We start from the raw sequence: 15,739 nt of genomic DNA, 5'->3' as shown, positions 1-15,739 counted from the left end.
TAATTGTGTTTGCGGATGCTTTCAACACTATGCTTTTCTTAAAAACTTGATGACACCCCGCAAGGAGGTGTAAGAGTCTAAAACGCTCCTCTTCGACTTCGACCAAAGAAACAAAGAATATAGCCCCAGCGTGCTCAGGAGACCATCTATTTTTAATCAGTTGACTTTTCATACACTTCTGAAGATACAACATTATTTTAAACTGGGTGATAGTCCTGGTTTTATTAAAAAAAAAGGGGGGGGGGGGAAAGTGCCATTTAGATCTCTCCACACTGCAGATGTGTGATACACAAGTCAGACACGCTAACTTCATATAACTGCTGCCTCGCATGAGACTTACTTGTTTCTGCCTTTAAAGTAGTCATTTATCAGCTAAAAGGCGAGTGTGTTTAAAAATGTATGTCTTTAGGAGGGAGAGCAATTTCCCTTTTCAGGGGGAAGAAACCTGTTACAAAGCCACTTAGGTGGGTGCGCTCTTAACTGGCATTATTCCCCCCCTGGGCGTTAATATTTCCCCAATACGTTTCTGTTTGCACGGCTGCCCGATAATTCGGCATTTTATTTAACCGCAACTGCCCTTAGAAACTTGACTTGCACCGAGGCAGCCTGCTAATCTTATTTTTTTTCTCTCCCTTTCACAGAGGCATCTGTTCCTCTTGCTGACAAATGTACCATTCTGCCAAGAAAGTTTAAAAAAAAAAAAAAAACAAAAAAAAAAAACCAGCGTGTAATTGATGTTATCCCAAGAAAGCGCGATCTCCACCCCTCTCAGCTCCAAGCCCTTCAGGTAAAAGGAAAAAAAAAAAATCTTTCAAGAATTTGTTGCCTTTTTGAGGGTTAAAACATCAGAAGACAAGCTTGTCTCGCCTTGGCCAATCAGCTCTCGGCCCTGGCAGCTATAATATAGAACTAAAGGCAGACTCCTCTCACAAGCGTCTTGCTTTGCTACCATTAAAATCAGACCCTTTTTTTGTCTCTCGATTGCTGTCTCCCGACCAAACTCCGATGTGTTCCGTTATCAGCGACCTAAAGCCTGCCATTCCAGCACCTGTCTTGCTAGGGATCGGTGGATAGTATACGATTCAGAAAGCAGACAAGGACATAGGAGGAGAGAGAGCTCTAGAGAGACAGCCAGGGATAGGCACAGAGAGCTTTGAAGTAATTGGATTCAATGGACGAAATGCTGCTGTTGACAAGAATTCTCTTGGTGGGCTTCATCTGCGCTCTTTTAGTCTCCTCTGGGCTGACTTGTGGACCAGGCAGGGGCATTGGAAAAAGGAGACACCCCAAAAAGCTGACCCCTTTAGCCTATAAGCAGTTTATTCCCAATGTGGCAGAGAAGACCCTAGGGGCCAGTGGAAGATATGAAGGGAAGATCACAAGAAACTCCGAGAGATTTAAAGAACTAACCCCAAATTACAACCCTGACATTATTTTTAAGGATGAAGAGAACACGGGAGCTGACAGACTGATGACTCAGGTAGAGCCACAGAGATACCTGTATTTGTGTTTGTTAACCTCTCTGAGCAATCCTAAAGGACGCATCTGTCTTAGTATTTTTGAAAGCCCCCCCCTTTCCCTCTCCCCCTCCTCCCCCCGCCCCTCCAAACTCGGCTAGTTTCCCCCATTGAATGTAAATACCATCTATCCAGACAAGTTAGCAGGGGCTGGAGCTGGAGCTATCGAGATAGTCGGTGGGGGAATCTGTGTGATACTTACAGTCATTACCGTGCCATGGCGTTCCCTGTAACTTGGTTAGAGATTGCTGTTTGCATTTGTCCCCAAGGATGCACTTTGATCAAACGAATTGCATACAGCTCAGAGGACCCCAAGTGTATAGTGACCGCCAGGCCACTCACTCATTATTACAAACGCAGTCCTCGGTTGCTACGCCTGCTGACTTGGGGTTTTTTTCATATATATTTTATTTTATTTTATTTCTTTTTTTTTTTTTTTGCTTCATTTCATTTTAGCCTTCATTATTCTTTTTTTTTTTCCCTCGCGAGCATATTCTAAATTTAGTAGGCATGCAGTCGTGCACTCACAAAAGGCAGCTGAAGCCGGATCGACCATTCCTCTCCTGATTCCGTATTATATAGCTCGTATTGCAATACCATCATTTGCAATTGTGCCCATCAGAGCGTAAATATATTGATATTTCTTTAAGGATGCTCGCCACCAATGCTCTGGTACTTCAGTAGGGGAGGGACTTGCAACTTATCGGCATTGCATCACCTTCTGTTTTAAAAAATCTGATGGCACAAGGTTTACAACTGGGTAAATATTGGATCTCGGGTGGAATCAGATTGCGGAACCATTTTATGCAAAAAAAAAAAAAAAGAAAAAAGAAAGAGAGAGAGAGAACCTCTCTGAGAGTCACCTCATAATTATTATTCATGCTCAACAGAGAGCTCGGTGAAGTCAATTGCTCTGCCAATCCCGGAGTTTCTGAAACTACATGCAATCTAGACACTGGAAATGGGTTTCCTCCAAATATAGGTCAACAGCGCTTTTTTAATATTAATACATTTAAGCCCCACCTTCAGCGCTAGAACAGGAGTCGCCTGGAAGGACTAGGCGGGGAGTGGACGCGGGGAAGGGGGGGTGTGTGTCTGGGGGGGGGTGTGGGGGGGTGGAATTTCCCAAACTCTCCCCGTTCCTCGGCCTGATTTTCCGCACGTTTGCCGGGTCTCCCGGGGCGAGGGACCGGCGGCCGCCACCATCTCCTCCCGACCACCTTAAATCGCTCCGTACCTCCGAGCGCGGCGCCGCGCCTCTGCCCGCCCGCCGCTGCCCCGGCGCAGGGGCGCGGAGCGGTGCGGAGCGGTGCGGAGCGCCCGCTCCGTCCCCCCGCTGGTAAAAGGGGGGGGGGGACACCGCGGGTCTGTCCGCGCCCCCTCCGCGCCCCCGCGGTCCCTCCGCCCTCGCTGCCTCCGGTGCGAGGCTGTGCGGCGAGTCGAGAGCCGCATCTCTCGCATTTTCAGCTCCACTTACTCCCCTCGCGTATCGATCGCGGCGGCTCGGGTTTCACCCCTTCCCTCCGCAGCCCACGGCGGCGACGGCGGCGGCGGCTCCGCGGGAGACGGGGGGCTCCCGCCGGGGCACGGCGCATCCCTCCCTGCGCGGCTGCGCCGGTGCGTGTGCGCGGCGGAGCGGAGCGGAGCGGCGGGGGTAGGGGAAAAGGGGTTGGGGGGGGGGGGGGAGAGCGGAGCCGGTGGGGAGAGGTGGCGGGCTGCGGGCCGGGGGGCGGCGTGCGGGCTGACCCCGGCCCCGCGGCTCTCCCGGGGCAAGCCGCGCCGGCTACGCGGCTGGCCGCTCTCGCTGCATTAGCTGGCAGCGGCTGAACTCCTGACCTTCTGTCAACTTCCCTCAGACGAACGAAACGAAAACAAATACTTTTTTTTTTTTTTTCCTCTCCCCCCCCACCTCAGTGCTTATTCCTTTGCCTTAGACACAAAGCGGGGGGGGGGGGAGTGGGCTGAGGGCAGCGGGGACCGGAGGGCCGCAACGCCGGGTACCCGGCGGCAAAAAGGGGAGCGAGGTGGGGGACCGAGCCGGGCTCCGGCACCCCTCGGCGAGACGGGGAGCGGGGAAGCGGAGCGGGGCTGCGGAGGGAGCGGAGGGGCTGCCCCTGCCCACCCTTCCCCGGGCACGGCCGGGTCCGCAGCGCCCCGAGGTGCCGTCCTGCCGCCGGGCTCCCTGCCTTGCTTTTCTCTCCTTCCCTCTCTCCCTCGGCCGGCAACCTCTCGTGAAATCCCAGCCTTTCCACTCCTGCTTCGCGAAGCCCTTCAACCATGGAGAGATCTTCCCTGAACGGAATCGTTAAACTTGCCGAATAGTTGCCGAATGCATTAGCCGCTGGTTAATATTAACTCTAAGGGGGGGGGGGGGGGGACCGCAAACAGAGGTAGGTAAGTCAGGTTCTCAACTTTGCAGGTGACAACAGCAGTTTGCTGAAGGCTCTCCCCTTCCTCCCCTCCCTCCCCCCCACCCCAGCCATTGGCTGGATTCGGGGGAGAGATAAGGAGGCCAGGTCAGTATGATAAAGCTGGAATTTGTATGAAATAAAATAGCAATCTCGTGTAATGCAGGCACACAACCGGTGCGTGATGTGAGGAATTTAGAGATCAACTTGGCATTTAGGAAGCCCACCAGGTTGTTTACACTGACAGGTACCTGTTAAGTGTTTCCTTCAAGCAATTCATTTGTGAAGAGATTAGGAGCTGGCAGGAGAGGGCTTGTTGAACAACTTTGCCTCCACACAAAGCGTTAGTGGAGGCAGCCCTGCTGAGCTTCACGGTGGCTGAACAGAATTGGGCTTGATTTGTGGCACACGACCCAATGAATTAATAAATAGTCTGGGCTTCACGGCTTTTGACTCTGACAATCCAGCTCAGGCAGTATAAAAGGGAAGAAAGTCCTTTAGGAGGTCGTTTCTTCTTTATTTCGCCTGAAGCCGGCAGCCGGTGCTGGCAGGGCCGGAGCGGCAAGAGCCCCGCACCGCTGCCCGCACCGCTGCCCGCACCGCTGCCCGCACCGCTGCCCGCACCGCTGCCCGCACCGCTGCCCGCACCGCTGCCCGCACCGCTGCCCGCTGCCTCCCGTGCGCGGCGGCGGGGCACGACACGGCCGTGTCGCGCAGGGCTGTCGCCTTATCGGGAGCTGAGACTTTTGATCCTTCGCCCCCTTCCCCCCCCCCATAAGTCAGTGGAGGAGCATATCCATCCTCTCAGGTGTGCGAGGGAGAGAGAAGGGAAAGAAAAATCAGAAATAAATCAAACTCAACTTCCTTGTGCTGCTGCGCTTTGGTGCCGGGCACTGTGCCGAAACCCAAACACCCGGCTCTTTCCATAAAACGGTAGGCCAGAGAGTCCAAAGTGAGCTCCCGATTGCGTTTTATATCTCTCGGGGACCTGTGTATTGCTGGAATTGCTTTTTATGGCTATGACACACGGGAACTTTCTTGTTGAGCAACCTTGTCACGTCCCTAAAAGTAGCGTCGTCGGGGTAATGGAGGGGCTTTGCCTTTCTGGGAGCTGCGAAGGGGGCCTTTGCAGTGTGTTACGGGTGTGCTGGGAGCACACCGGGGGGAATGGTCCTGCAGAAGGCCAAGCATCCCAGTCAGGCCAGCAAAAGTGAGGGAAGAGCAGCTTTACTGCATCCCGTTGTGGCTTTAACCCACATTGAGATTTGCATCACGCGAGGCACATCGCGTATATCCACGAGTTATTTTCCTCTCAAAAAGGGGGGGAAAAAAGTTGGCAACGCATGTGTTCCTAACTCTCTACCTTCAGCCAAGCGCTTTTCAATGCTTTCGGTGCTGATTTCCTATTTCTGGGAGGCTGCAAGTCCTTTTTGCCTACCGCCGGCATGTCTATTCCCCCCCCTTGGCTAAAATAGGACACCCCCCCCCAAACTTTCAGGGTTTTATTTAGAGTCCCCCCCCCACCATTGCAGCTGCCCTTCTGCTCCGTCCCCCATCCCACCCCCCTCCTTTGCTCGGTCCCCGCAGGCCCCCGGTGCTGCAGGGCCCGGTTCAGCCCCAGTGAAGGCCAGTGGCTCCAGAAGGGTGATGGAAAACCCTGTAGTGGCTTCTCCACGGAGTTGGAAAAGGTTTTACTCCACACAAAGGGTCTTCTAGCTTGCATAGCATCCCCGCTTCGCTTAACTTCCCTCCTCGGCCCTCCCTTGCTTTTCATCTTCCCACTAAGAGCTATATTATTGTATGGATTTGCTCGGCTTTGTAGGCGAGCGCCGATGTATGTTTGAAGCGGAGTGAATGCTCCCAGCCCATGCTGCTTTGAGGGCTCTAATGAGTGATGGGCGAAGGGAGAGAAAAAAAAAAACCACCCCACCCCTCCCTCCAGCACATAAAGGCTGTTAACATGTATTGAGACCCCTTTCAACACAGAATTAAGCTGAAAAGACCCGGAGAGACATTCCGGGGGGGAATCCGTGACTCCGAGATAGATGGCGAGTGTTTGTTCTTCGGCACAAACTTTGCTCTCGGGAAGGGGACAGGGCACTTAGCGGCAGGAATTTGCTCCGTGCAGGTGGCTTTGAACTGACACATTCCCCCCCCCCCAGCGCCGGTGATGGGGCGGGGGGGTCCCCCGCTCCCTGCGGCAGGTGCCAGGGGAAGGGGCGGCTCCGTCCCGGTGGGTCTTCTTGGTGTTTTACCCCCCTCTTCCTCCCGCGTCCCCAAGTTTCACCCCCCTCCTCCTCCTCCTCACCTGCCTCCCCCTTCCTCCCCGGCAGCGGGGGAGAAGATGCTCAGCCTTGCGGCGCGTTTTTGGGGGGGGGGGGGGGGCTGCCGCCGGTTTGGCTGAGGATGGAGGGCAGGATGAGGCCCTGGGGGGTGATGGACGGCGAGGGGGGGGTCTGCTCTTGGCTGCAGCAGTGCCCCCCCCCGCAATGCGCCCTTCCCCGTGTGCCCGTATTCCCCCGCAGCGCTGCAAGGACAAACTGAACGCCTTAGCGATCTCGGTGATGAACCAGTGGCCCGGGGTGAAACTGCGGGTGACCGAGGGTTGGGACGAAGACGGCCACCACTCCGAGGAGTCCCTGCACTACGAAGGCCGAGCCGTGGACATCACCACCTCGGACCGGGACCGCAGCAAGTACGGCATGCTGGCCCGCCTGGCCGTCGAGGCCGGCTTCGACTGGGTCTACTACGAGTCCAAGGCTCACATCCACTGCTCCGTCAAAGCAGGTAAGGCGGGCGACCTGCCCAGGGACACGTCGCGGTGCTGGGGGGGGACGACACCCCCGGGCCACGGCTCAAACCCCCCCCGCCCCGAGCTTTCTCGGTGCTGCCCGTGGTGCCCCCTCCCCGTCCCCGCAGGGTGCCCATCGGTCCCGCCCGCCCCGTCGGGGCTCCGCCGGGGAAGCGGAGCGGAGCCCCCGAGGGCGAAGCTTGTACCCCGCCTCTTAGTGATCCCGCCGGCGCAGGGGTGGGGAAAAGGAAGGAGAGGGCGAGAAAAAAAAGGGGAAAAAAAAAAAAAAAAAAAAGCCCAGCCAGCTGCAGCACTTTTTGACAGCATTTTATTTGGGTGATTTGCTTGCCCAGCCTTCCCACGAGCGCCGCAGCCACACACCCTTCTCCTCCCCCCGTGGGATTTGCTGCTTTCCCCATCCATAGAGCATGTTCAACACAAACACTAGTGGCCGTCTCCAGCCGCCCCGCTGGCTGCACGCCTTACTCGCGATCGCTAATCTCCGAGTGGGAGCCGGCCAGGAAAATAAATAAGAAACGTGGTCCCCTGCCTTCTTCAGCGGTAGCCGCTAGGAAATTCCCAGATAGGGATATACACACACATATAAATTTTTTCCCTCCCCTCCCCTGTGCTTACAACGCCACACGCTGTCTCAACCCGGGAACAGCTCGCAAGAAATCCGACTCACCGAGTTCATTTTCTTGACACTTGACACTTTTTTGGGGGGGAACAAAACGGTTGGCAAGTGCCGGCTCCCCCCCCCCCCGCTGCATCCCTCCACCTGGCTGCACGGCAGCTAAAGCGCTTTCTAATAGCATCCTCCAGCCAAGCAGCCCACTGAAAGTGTCAAGAAACACTTGGTTGCAAAAGAAAATAATGGGCTTTCTTTAAATATAGCCGTTTGCTTCAAAACCATCAGCCCCACGGCAGGGAAACTGGCCTGGCCTCACCATGCCTGTCTGCAAAAGGGGTTCATCCCCCCACCCTGCTCCAGCCCAAAGGGGCTGAGCCGAGGTAGCACCTCTCCTGGCCCGCTCAGGCTTTGTCCTGAGAGCCTGCTACAGCTTTTGTTCAGCTCCCCGGTCCTTTCTAGCCAAAAGGAGGCCCTGCAAAGCTGTCAGCCGTGCGGTGATACGAAACGTCCCTTTCAATAGCGAAGATGGGCTTTATAGCGCAAGGTGTCTGATTGTGGTGCGCGATGACCTTAGCCCAAGCGCACCCCCTAATCCACCCCCGTGGGTATTTCGTAGGAAAGGAGTAACCCCAAGCTGCTCATTGAGATTCGGCGCACACGGACTTGGGGGCAATATTTAGAGGGTGTCAGGCAGGGTCGTGTGACTGTACCACGCGGGCTGCAAAGGAGCAGGCTTGAATTCCACCCGCTCAGCCTGATTTCAAACTGTCCAAACCTCGTTTCATGACAGAGCATCTTATGAGAAGATTAAACCCCATAATGCCAGGCAGGAAGATTCTTTATCTAGATCTCTGTTTGCAAAAAGTATGATCCCGGAGACTGGAATGCAAAGAAGAGTTCCCCCAAGGCCTGAATTATTGTCACCAGGACAGAGGAGGGAGAGGCAGGGGTGGTAAAAGGGACATTGATAATGCGCTACAGCAAGTATTTAGAGCAAGCTTCTACATTTAAAATTCAAATACAGATCTTGAGTGCCTTGGAAAAGTGACTCTGCTGTGCAAATAGTGCTTGGAAGGTCCTGGGTTTTTTGGAGAGTATGTGTGTGAATTGGCACATAGGGTTTCTGCACCTGAACAAATAGGGAGGGGAGAAAAGGGGGGGAAGAAGCTGGGAAAAAAATGGAAGTGTCCTCTCTTCCAAGAGTGTCTGCATTTATTACATGAATCAGAATGACAATGCTGATCCTTTATTGGATTTTAATTAGAGAACCCAAACAAGCACTGCTCAAAGAAGCAGATTTTCACACCTCTGCCAATTCACTGGCATGTTTGTAGAGCTGCTACACTACTAGATCTATTCATCAAGTCCCTGAATATGCAAACAAAGCTCTAGCCAGACCTTTACCGCCGGCTTGTAGGAAGGTGTAGGTTGCTAGCGGAGGGCTCCACATAAAGCACATAGCTTGTTTGTTGCCATGTCCTCCCTGAAGAGGCCTCAGAGATCTCCCCGCTTCATTTCTGAAGGAGAAGTGATAAAGTCGTTAGCAAATCAATAACGGTCTAATTTTCACCCTTCCTGTCCTTCCTGAGAAAGTCATTAGGAGACACTCCAAGGATTTATTTAAATCATAAGAGCTTCAGTAGCCGCCACAGAGGCAAAATATAAAATCTGACCGCCTTTAGGAGATAAATCACCAGGACTCTAAACTGGCATAGGGAGTAACTGGGAGAAACCAGGGGAAGGCAAGGGAGGGATGAGGAATCTCAACAGCTGTAGCAAAGCCACTTGCTACTGTGACATACCGTGGGCTACTACCCCAGTATATATAGAAAATGAGAGCTTTTAGGAGCACTGCAGAGTTCCTCGGTTAACAGAGACCAGCCTGGCACAGGGCAGAGGTCCTCTCCCACCTCTCCTCTCCACGTGGCTGAGCTTCCAGAAGGGGGGTTGCGAGAGAGACTTAAAGTCTCATCGCTATTTCTGCTCTCTTTAAACCTGCGATTGTTCCTCTCGGTTGCTCTGGAAAGCAGCAGCAGCAGCTGGTGGCAGCATTTAGTATCTATATTCTGAGTAACTCCAAGAACTGGAGGAGGTGAAAGGGGGATGTGCTTGGGTCTGGTGCAGGTGTGGGGCTGCCCAGGGACCACACGCCTTGGGACAGGGAACAGCATCCTACTTCCAGTAGGGTGGGAGAGGTGAAGGAGAGGCTTTTTTTTTCGGAAAGCAGAGTGAACCGGAATGCTGGGGATGCCAGGCAGGGGTGTTACGGGGGGTGGCATGTGCCCCAGCAGCCACCGTGCCAAACAGGAGGGTAGCGAGGGCGGGCGGCAGTATGGGGTCATGCTCAGGGTGATGGAGGGGGGCTCAGGAAATTCGGGCTGTTGCTTTCCAGTGGGGCGATGGCTGAATTCACGTGCTCCTCGGGGCAAAGCCTCCTCCTGCTCTCTGCTGTTTGCTGCCCTAGGTGGGCTCCTTGAGTAAGAGTCGAGTGGGGACCCCGAGCGTTGCGAGCACAGACGCTCGCCTAGAGGGGAACCTTATGCCAGTAAAACCGCTCATCTTTTTGAAAGCCTGCGAGTTATCTGGCATCAGGTGTCGGTGCAGGGCAAACAGTAGCCAAGTGGGGAGCTTGTCCAGAAAAGATTTGTTATGAAACAGCTTTCTCAGCGGAAATATTTTGGCCGATTTCCTTAACGGGACAAACGACCCTTGTAACTCCTTAACCCAGAGGGAGATGCGCCGGCTCAAATCTGGCAGGAAGGGGGCTCTCACTTGACCCGCTGAGTGCAAATGGAGCGTGTTCGTAGATGAGGATGGAGGAATTTCGGAGGGGAGCGAGGCTGCATCCTGCACCCCTGCCTCTCGGGCGGGTCGGGGTGGCCGGGGAAGCGGCGTGTCCCCTCGAGCCCCCGTGCCCCGGCCCGGCGGGCGCCCCCTCTAACCCCGCTGTGCCTCTCTCCTTGCGCAGAAAACTCGGTGGCAGCCAAATCGGGGGGCTGCTTCCCCGGCTCGGCCACGGTGCACCTGGAGCAAGGTGGCACCAAGCTGGTGAAGGACCTGAGCCCCGGGGACCGGGTGCTGGTGGCCGACGCGGAGGGCCGGCTGCTCTACAGCGACTTCCTCGCCTTCCTCGACCGGGAGGATGGCTCCCACAAGCTCTTCTACGTCATCGAGACGCGGCAGCCCCGGGCCCGGCTGTTGCTGACGGCCGCCCACCTCCTCTTCGTGGCCCCCCAACACAACCAGTCGCAGGCGGGGACCCCCAGCAGCCGGGCGCTCTTCGCCAGCCGCGTACGGCCGGGCCAACGGGTCTACGTGTTGGGCGAGGGCGGGCGGCAGCTCTTGCCGGCGGCCGTGCACAGCGTCTCGCTGCGGGAGGAGGCTTCGGGGGCGTACGCCCCGCTCACCGCCCAGGGCACCATCCTCATCAACCGGGTGCTGGCCTCCTGCTACGCCGTCATCGAGGAGCACAGCTGGGCGCACTGGGCGTTCGCTCCCTTCCGCCTGCTCCAGGGGATGCTGGCCGCCTTCTGCCCCTCCGGCGGGGGGGCCCCGACGGGTGCCCCCGCCACCCCCGGCATCCACTGGTACTCTCGCCTCCTCTACCGCATCGGCAGCTGGGTGCTGGATAGTGACTCTCTGCACCCGCTGGGCATGGTGGTGCCGTCCAGCTGAGAGCATCCCGCGCCACCCCGGCCGCCCGTCAGCCTCCGAGGGAGAGACAGAGACACAGACACACAAGCAGAGAGAGAGAGAGAGAGAGAGAGAAAGGAGGAAAAAAGGAAAAAAAAAAAAGAAAAGAAAGCCTAAAAGAAAAAAAGAGGAAAAAAAGTACATATTTTTAAAAGAGAGCACGGATTAAGACTTAAAAATAATAATAATAAAATAATAATAATTAAGTAGGACAGTCCAAAGTAGACTTTAAGGGAAACAAAGACCCCGGGAAGTTCTGTTCTGTTTAGTTTATAAATATATATATATTTTTATTTGTTCTTTTGTTTTGTTGGTTTTTTTGTTGTTTTTTTTTTTTTTCCTCCTCTCCTGGATATTTATTTCTTTGGTATTTTGAATAGATGTTTTAAATGATATGAACCGGACCTTCAAGAGCCTTAAATAGTTTCTTTGATAATTTATTATCATGTGAACTGTACTCACAGGGGAAAAAATTATTTTGTGAGGCCAAGCAAAACTGCGCAGAGTCTATTTTTCTACATGTCACGTGTGTCCTGACTTTCAGAAAGCAAAATTCTGTACTTTCCCATCTCTCCATTACATTGCTCCTTCATTTCAGCAAGTCTAAAAAACGAGCAAACAAACACACACAAAAAAGACAAACTTCATGGGGGTCCGTAAATTATATTTTTATACACAGAATTGTAAATTAGATTTTTTTGAGAGATCAATACTTAACTGAATCACATTTCGTTTTTTGAAATAGTGTAAAATATGAGAATATATTATTTTAATTTAAATAGTTTCAAATGTAACGTCATTTCCTGTATTGTTTTCCATGTTTTGCTTTGTAAAAACACCATTTGGCCACATTCATGGAAGTCAAGACTGTTACACAAACTTTTTATTTGCAAAAACCGTAAGAAACTTTGTTATTTTTAACTTCAAAAAAAATTTATTAGAAAATAATATTTTTTAAAAAGCGCACATGGCGGCAATTCTGTGACGATGGAGACGGTAGTTTGTACAGAAGGGAGAAAAGGATGTTTTGCATTAATAAATTGAGAAATAACTGCTGTAAATTTACTAAAATGTATTTTTGAATATTTTGTAATAGTTTTAATAGTTTTATAGAAATAAAATGTGCCATGCACAGTCTGGTTAGTATATAATAACTAAGAGTTCCTGGTGCATCCCATTTTTTTTTTCCTTTTTGCTTATTGGTTTAGGAAACATGATGCCTAAAGGAGTGCCCGTTATTTTATTTAGATGTGTTGCTTATAACTTTTAATTTTGGTACTTTAATTAAGGAAAGGAATCCATCACATCTGCACGTAACCTGGAATCTCTTGTACTAACAGTAGAACCTCACTTATTTGCACGAGCGACCGGGAGACGCGGTTTCCCTTCGCGGGAGCCCCGGCTCCCCGTCCGCGCTCGGGCCACGCTCCCCTCTTCCAGCTCCAGCTCCCTGTCCACCTCCCGGTCTGGTCTGGAGAAAACAGATTTCCGAGGGCCTTAAATCAAGTTTGCCCTTTGAAGCGTGTTAATCTGAAGGCAGGCAGCCGCCTTCACCTTGTGGTGGCACCGGCATTTTAATCGGCTTTCATTTGGGTGCCCGGAAGATAGAAACCTGGGGAAGAGACACTGACTTTGGTGAATTAACTGGGATTCTTGTGGCTGATGCTGGAAGAAGGAGATGGCCACCAGATTTCACTGGCCACCTTGCCGGAGTAACAATGCGGGGCTTGGGGCCACCAAGAAAAGAACAAAACACTCTTTGCGAAACAAAAAAAAGGGATAAAAATTCTTCCGTTTATTCTGAGAGACGTTCCCTAGCTGTAACGCATCAGAATCTGCCCTGAGCCATCGATGGGAGAACGTACTGTAGACGTGTTTTAGGAACCGAGTGGTGGGGCCAGCGCTGCACCCCCTGCCTGGTCCCAGCCCCAAGTCCCGCCGAGGGGCTCGTCCTCGATGGGTGCCGATGAGTGAGGTTCTGCTGCGCTGCGTGGTCCTCCCCGGAGGGTTTCCAGGATCCCTTTAAAAATTTTGCAAAACATTGTGTGTGCGTGCGTGTGCGCGTCTGCGACAGGACCGTGCCGGAAGGGAGCTTTCCTTGAATGTCTTCTCACCTTTTCTTCGGTTTCCATTACTCGCCGGTCTAGGACGTTCATCCACTGGGCAGCCTTTCGCTCCAGAGATGCAGCCACGTCCTCCACCGGGATGGACGGCAGCTCCGGGTGGCCTCCTGGGATGTCTCTGCCTGGGGCCACCTCCGGAGAGCGTAGACCATGCTCTTCCACGCTGAAAGCCTGGGAGCTTCCAGAGCGGTGTCAGGAGCTGGTGGCCGAGCCCTGGGCACGAGCACCCCCGTGTCAAGCCCTAACAGATGGATCTGGGCTCTCCTTCCCGGCAGCTTCTAGTCCAGGGCCAATTCCACCCTCTGAAGCTCGGACATGGCCGGGGTGGTGAGACTTTGGTGCGACCGCCGGTGTGCTGCAGCATCCGTGTGGACCGCCGGGATAGGAACCAAGCCGCCCTAATGCCCCCACGGTGTGGGGCATCGCGGGGGGACTGTGGACTGCCCGGTGGGTGCCGGGGACCTTCTGCCCGCCCCGGCTCGGACTCTGCCGCCTCCGTGTCTTTGGGGTCTGCTGGTGCGTCAGGGGCTGCCACCGTGGCTGGTTTGGGGCATGTAAAAATGTGATCGTGGAACAAATGAGTCTCTGCTGTAAGAGTCTGGCCTTTGTACAGCGGTGTCTGGGCATCTGAGCTCTCTTCCCCCTGTCTCTGAACGGCGGCTGGCATTTTGTAAAGCCTTTACACTCAAAAATTGACCGTGTTGGAGCCTACCTTCTCCAGAGGTCAGGCGGTGGAGGTGTTTAGGGATGTCAGTGATCAAACTTCAAGCCGTTGGTTTGGGGGCTTTGGTCTAAATCGTAACTGAGATGAAAAAGACCCATTAGACCAGAGCCCATGTGTCAGGTACGTGCCCCGGTAGGGACCATATCAGACATTGCCGCATTTAATCTTCACCGAAAGGCTGAGACGAGCTCAGAGCTTTGTGGTGTGAGAGAAGCTAAAATGCTGTCTTGTGCTAGGATCAACCTGTTTCGCCAAGCAAAGAAATGCTGTGCCGTGTTCTCCATCGCACGTATTTTGAGTGACTGTATGCCTCCCTCTCACTGTGTATTTATTACATCTCTTCCTTCGGCGCCTCACGTCCGGATCACCCCTCCGTGGTATGCATTAGAAGCGCTTCGTCAGATGGACCAATCCAACCTATAGCTACAGCTCTCGTATGAAGGATGTACTGTCATAACATTGCGCAAAATGTCTAGGAGATGTCACCGTCCATTTTCAGGGTCCGAGTATGGCAATAGTTTGTATAAAATGTACACATAGTGGTGGCTACAGAATAGTTTATGACTAAATACATATCTATTACTGTTAAAATAATGTATAAGAATGTACTTGAAGCTATTATCCTTGTGCTCTGTTGTCTGAATAATTAAAGAAATTACAGAGACTTCTTGAAATGTCTCTTATGTGACAGCATTCCTATCGCACTCTCAGTTCTGTGGTTTTTCTCCTGGTGACCTCGAAACGGGGTGTAGGGAGCCTGGCGGTCCGTCCTGTGGGATTTGGCACCGGACCCTTCAAACACGGCAGGAATTGTGCCCGTGCCGCTTCATGCGATGGTGGCAACCTCCCTCTTCTCCCACCTAGAGCCACATAGACAGTCTCTCATTTACCTGCGAAATACCGCGTGGCTCTGCAAAGCCAACTCATTTGGCAGCGTTTTGGGGGGAGGTCAGCCCATCAGCGGCTGCCTGTCCTCCCCAGCCTCCCCCACTCAAACCAACACGAGACGTGTTCCTAGTGGGACTGGGGCTAGTTTGTGTTTATCTGACTGGTCTTTCACGCAGAGCCCTGGTGCTCAGACGCCAGATAAACCAACCGAGGGGAAGCTTGGATGTGCCAGTAAAAGAGGATCACATCCCCCGTGCAATTAAAATCCAAGCCAAACACTGGAGTAAGCCAGGTCTTTCACAGCCAGGTAACCATGCCGTGCCACAGCCAGCAGCCTTTTGTGTCCTCTCATATGAAAGTTTGCTTATCTATATCTTCTTATATATATATGCACATGTATGTATACATATATAATATTATTATCCCTATATTAAGAGCTCAGCATATCCTACTGGGCTATAAATTTGTTTACATTGGCCCTCCCGAGCATTTCACATCATGCCAAGGTTGAGCAGGCGATGTAAATCAGCCCAGTTGCCTGATAATTGGGCAGCAGTTTTGCAACTCCAGTACAACATCTATTTCAATTACAGGGGGAAGGAAATCAGAAAGAGCATTTTATTTTACTCATTACTGCAAGCCATAAGGGACTGCTAGATTTCCTAAGCCTTTGAAATTCTCTCTTCAGCAGTTTCTGCCTTAAAACTAGTGCAAACTTCACCCCTCAAAAGGTCATTTTTTCCATGTACAGACCATTTCAGAGCTTTCAATGGAGCAATGTTAATGCAATCCCTGGCCTCCCCAGACTGAAAGGGAAAAAATCATATTTAAAAAGTGCATCTTTACAAGTGATGGGATTGTCTGAGGTTTTGATGGGAGCAGGATGAGGCCCGCAGGGGCTGTTTATGCTGAGATTGTTAAATATAATTTTTAACACTTTGCATTTGGGGTGTTTAGGCTT

General features: G+C 52.6%; 1 protein-coding gene across 1 annotated transcript; it reads left to right on the top strand.

Annotated features, from left to right (window-relative positions):
* Positions 1-934: 934 nt before the first annotated feature.
* SHH (sonic hedgehog signaling molecule) lies at positions 935-14,340 on the top strand. The gene is made up of 3 exons (XM_075022444.1): positions 935-1,480; positions 6,451-6,712; positions 10,319-14,340. The coding sequence occupies exons 1-3, from the start codon at positions 1,172-1,174 to the stop codon at positions 11,023-11,025; spliced, it is 1,278 nt and encodes a 425-aa protein (XP_074878545.1). The 5' UTR covers positions 935-1,171; the 3' UTR covers positions 11,026-14,340.
* The last annotated feature ends 1,399 nt before the right edge of the window (positions 14,341-15,739 follow it).

This window comes from Buteo buteo, chromosome 2 (genome assembly GCF_964188355.1).
Source record: "Buteo buteo chromosome 2, bButBut1.hap1.1, whole genome shotgun sequence".
In the NCBI taxonomy this organism is placed as follows: domain Eukaryota; kingdom Metazoa; phylum Chordata; class Aves; order Accipitriformes; family Accipitridae; genus Buteo; species Buteo buteo.
This window is presented reverse-complemented; position numbering and strand designations above follow the sequence as displayed.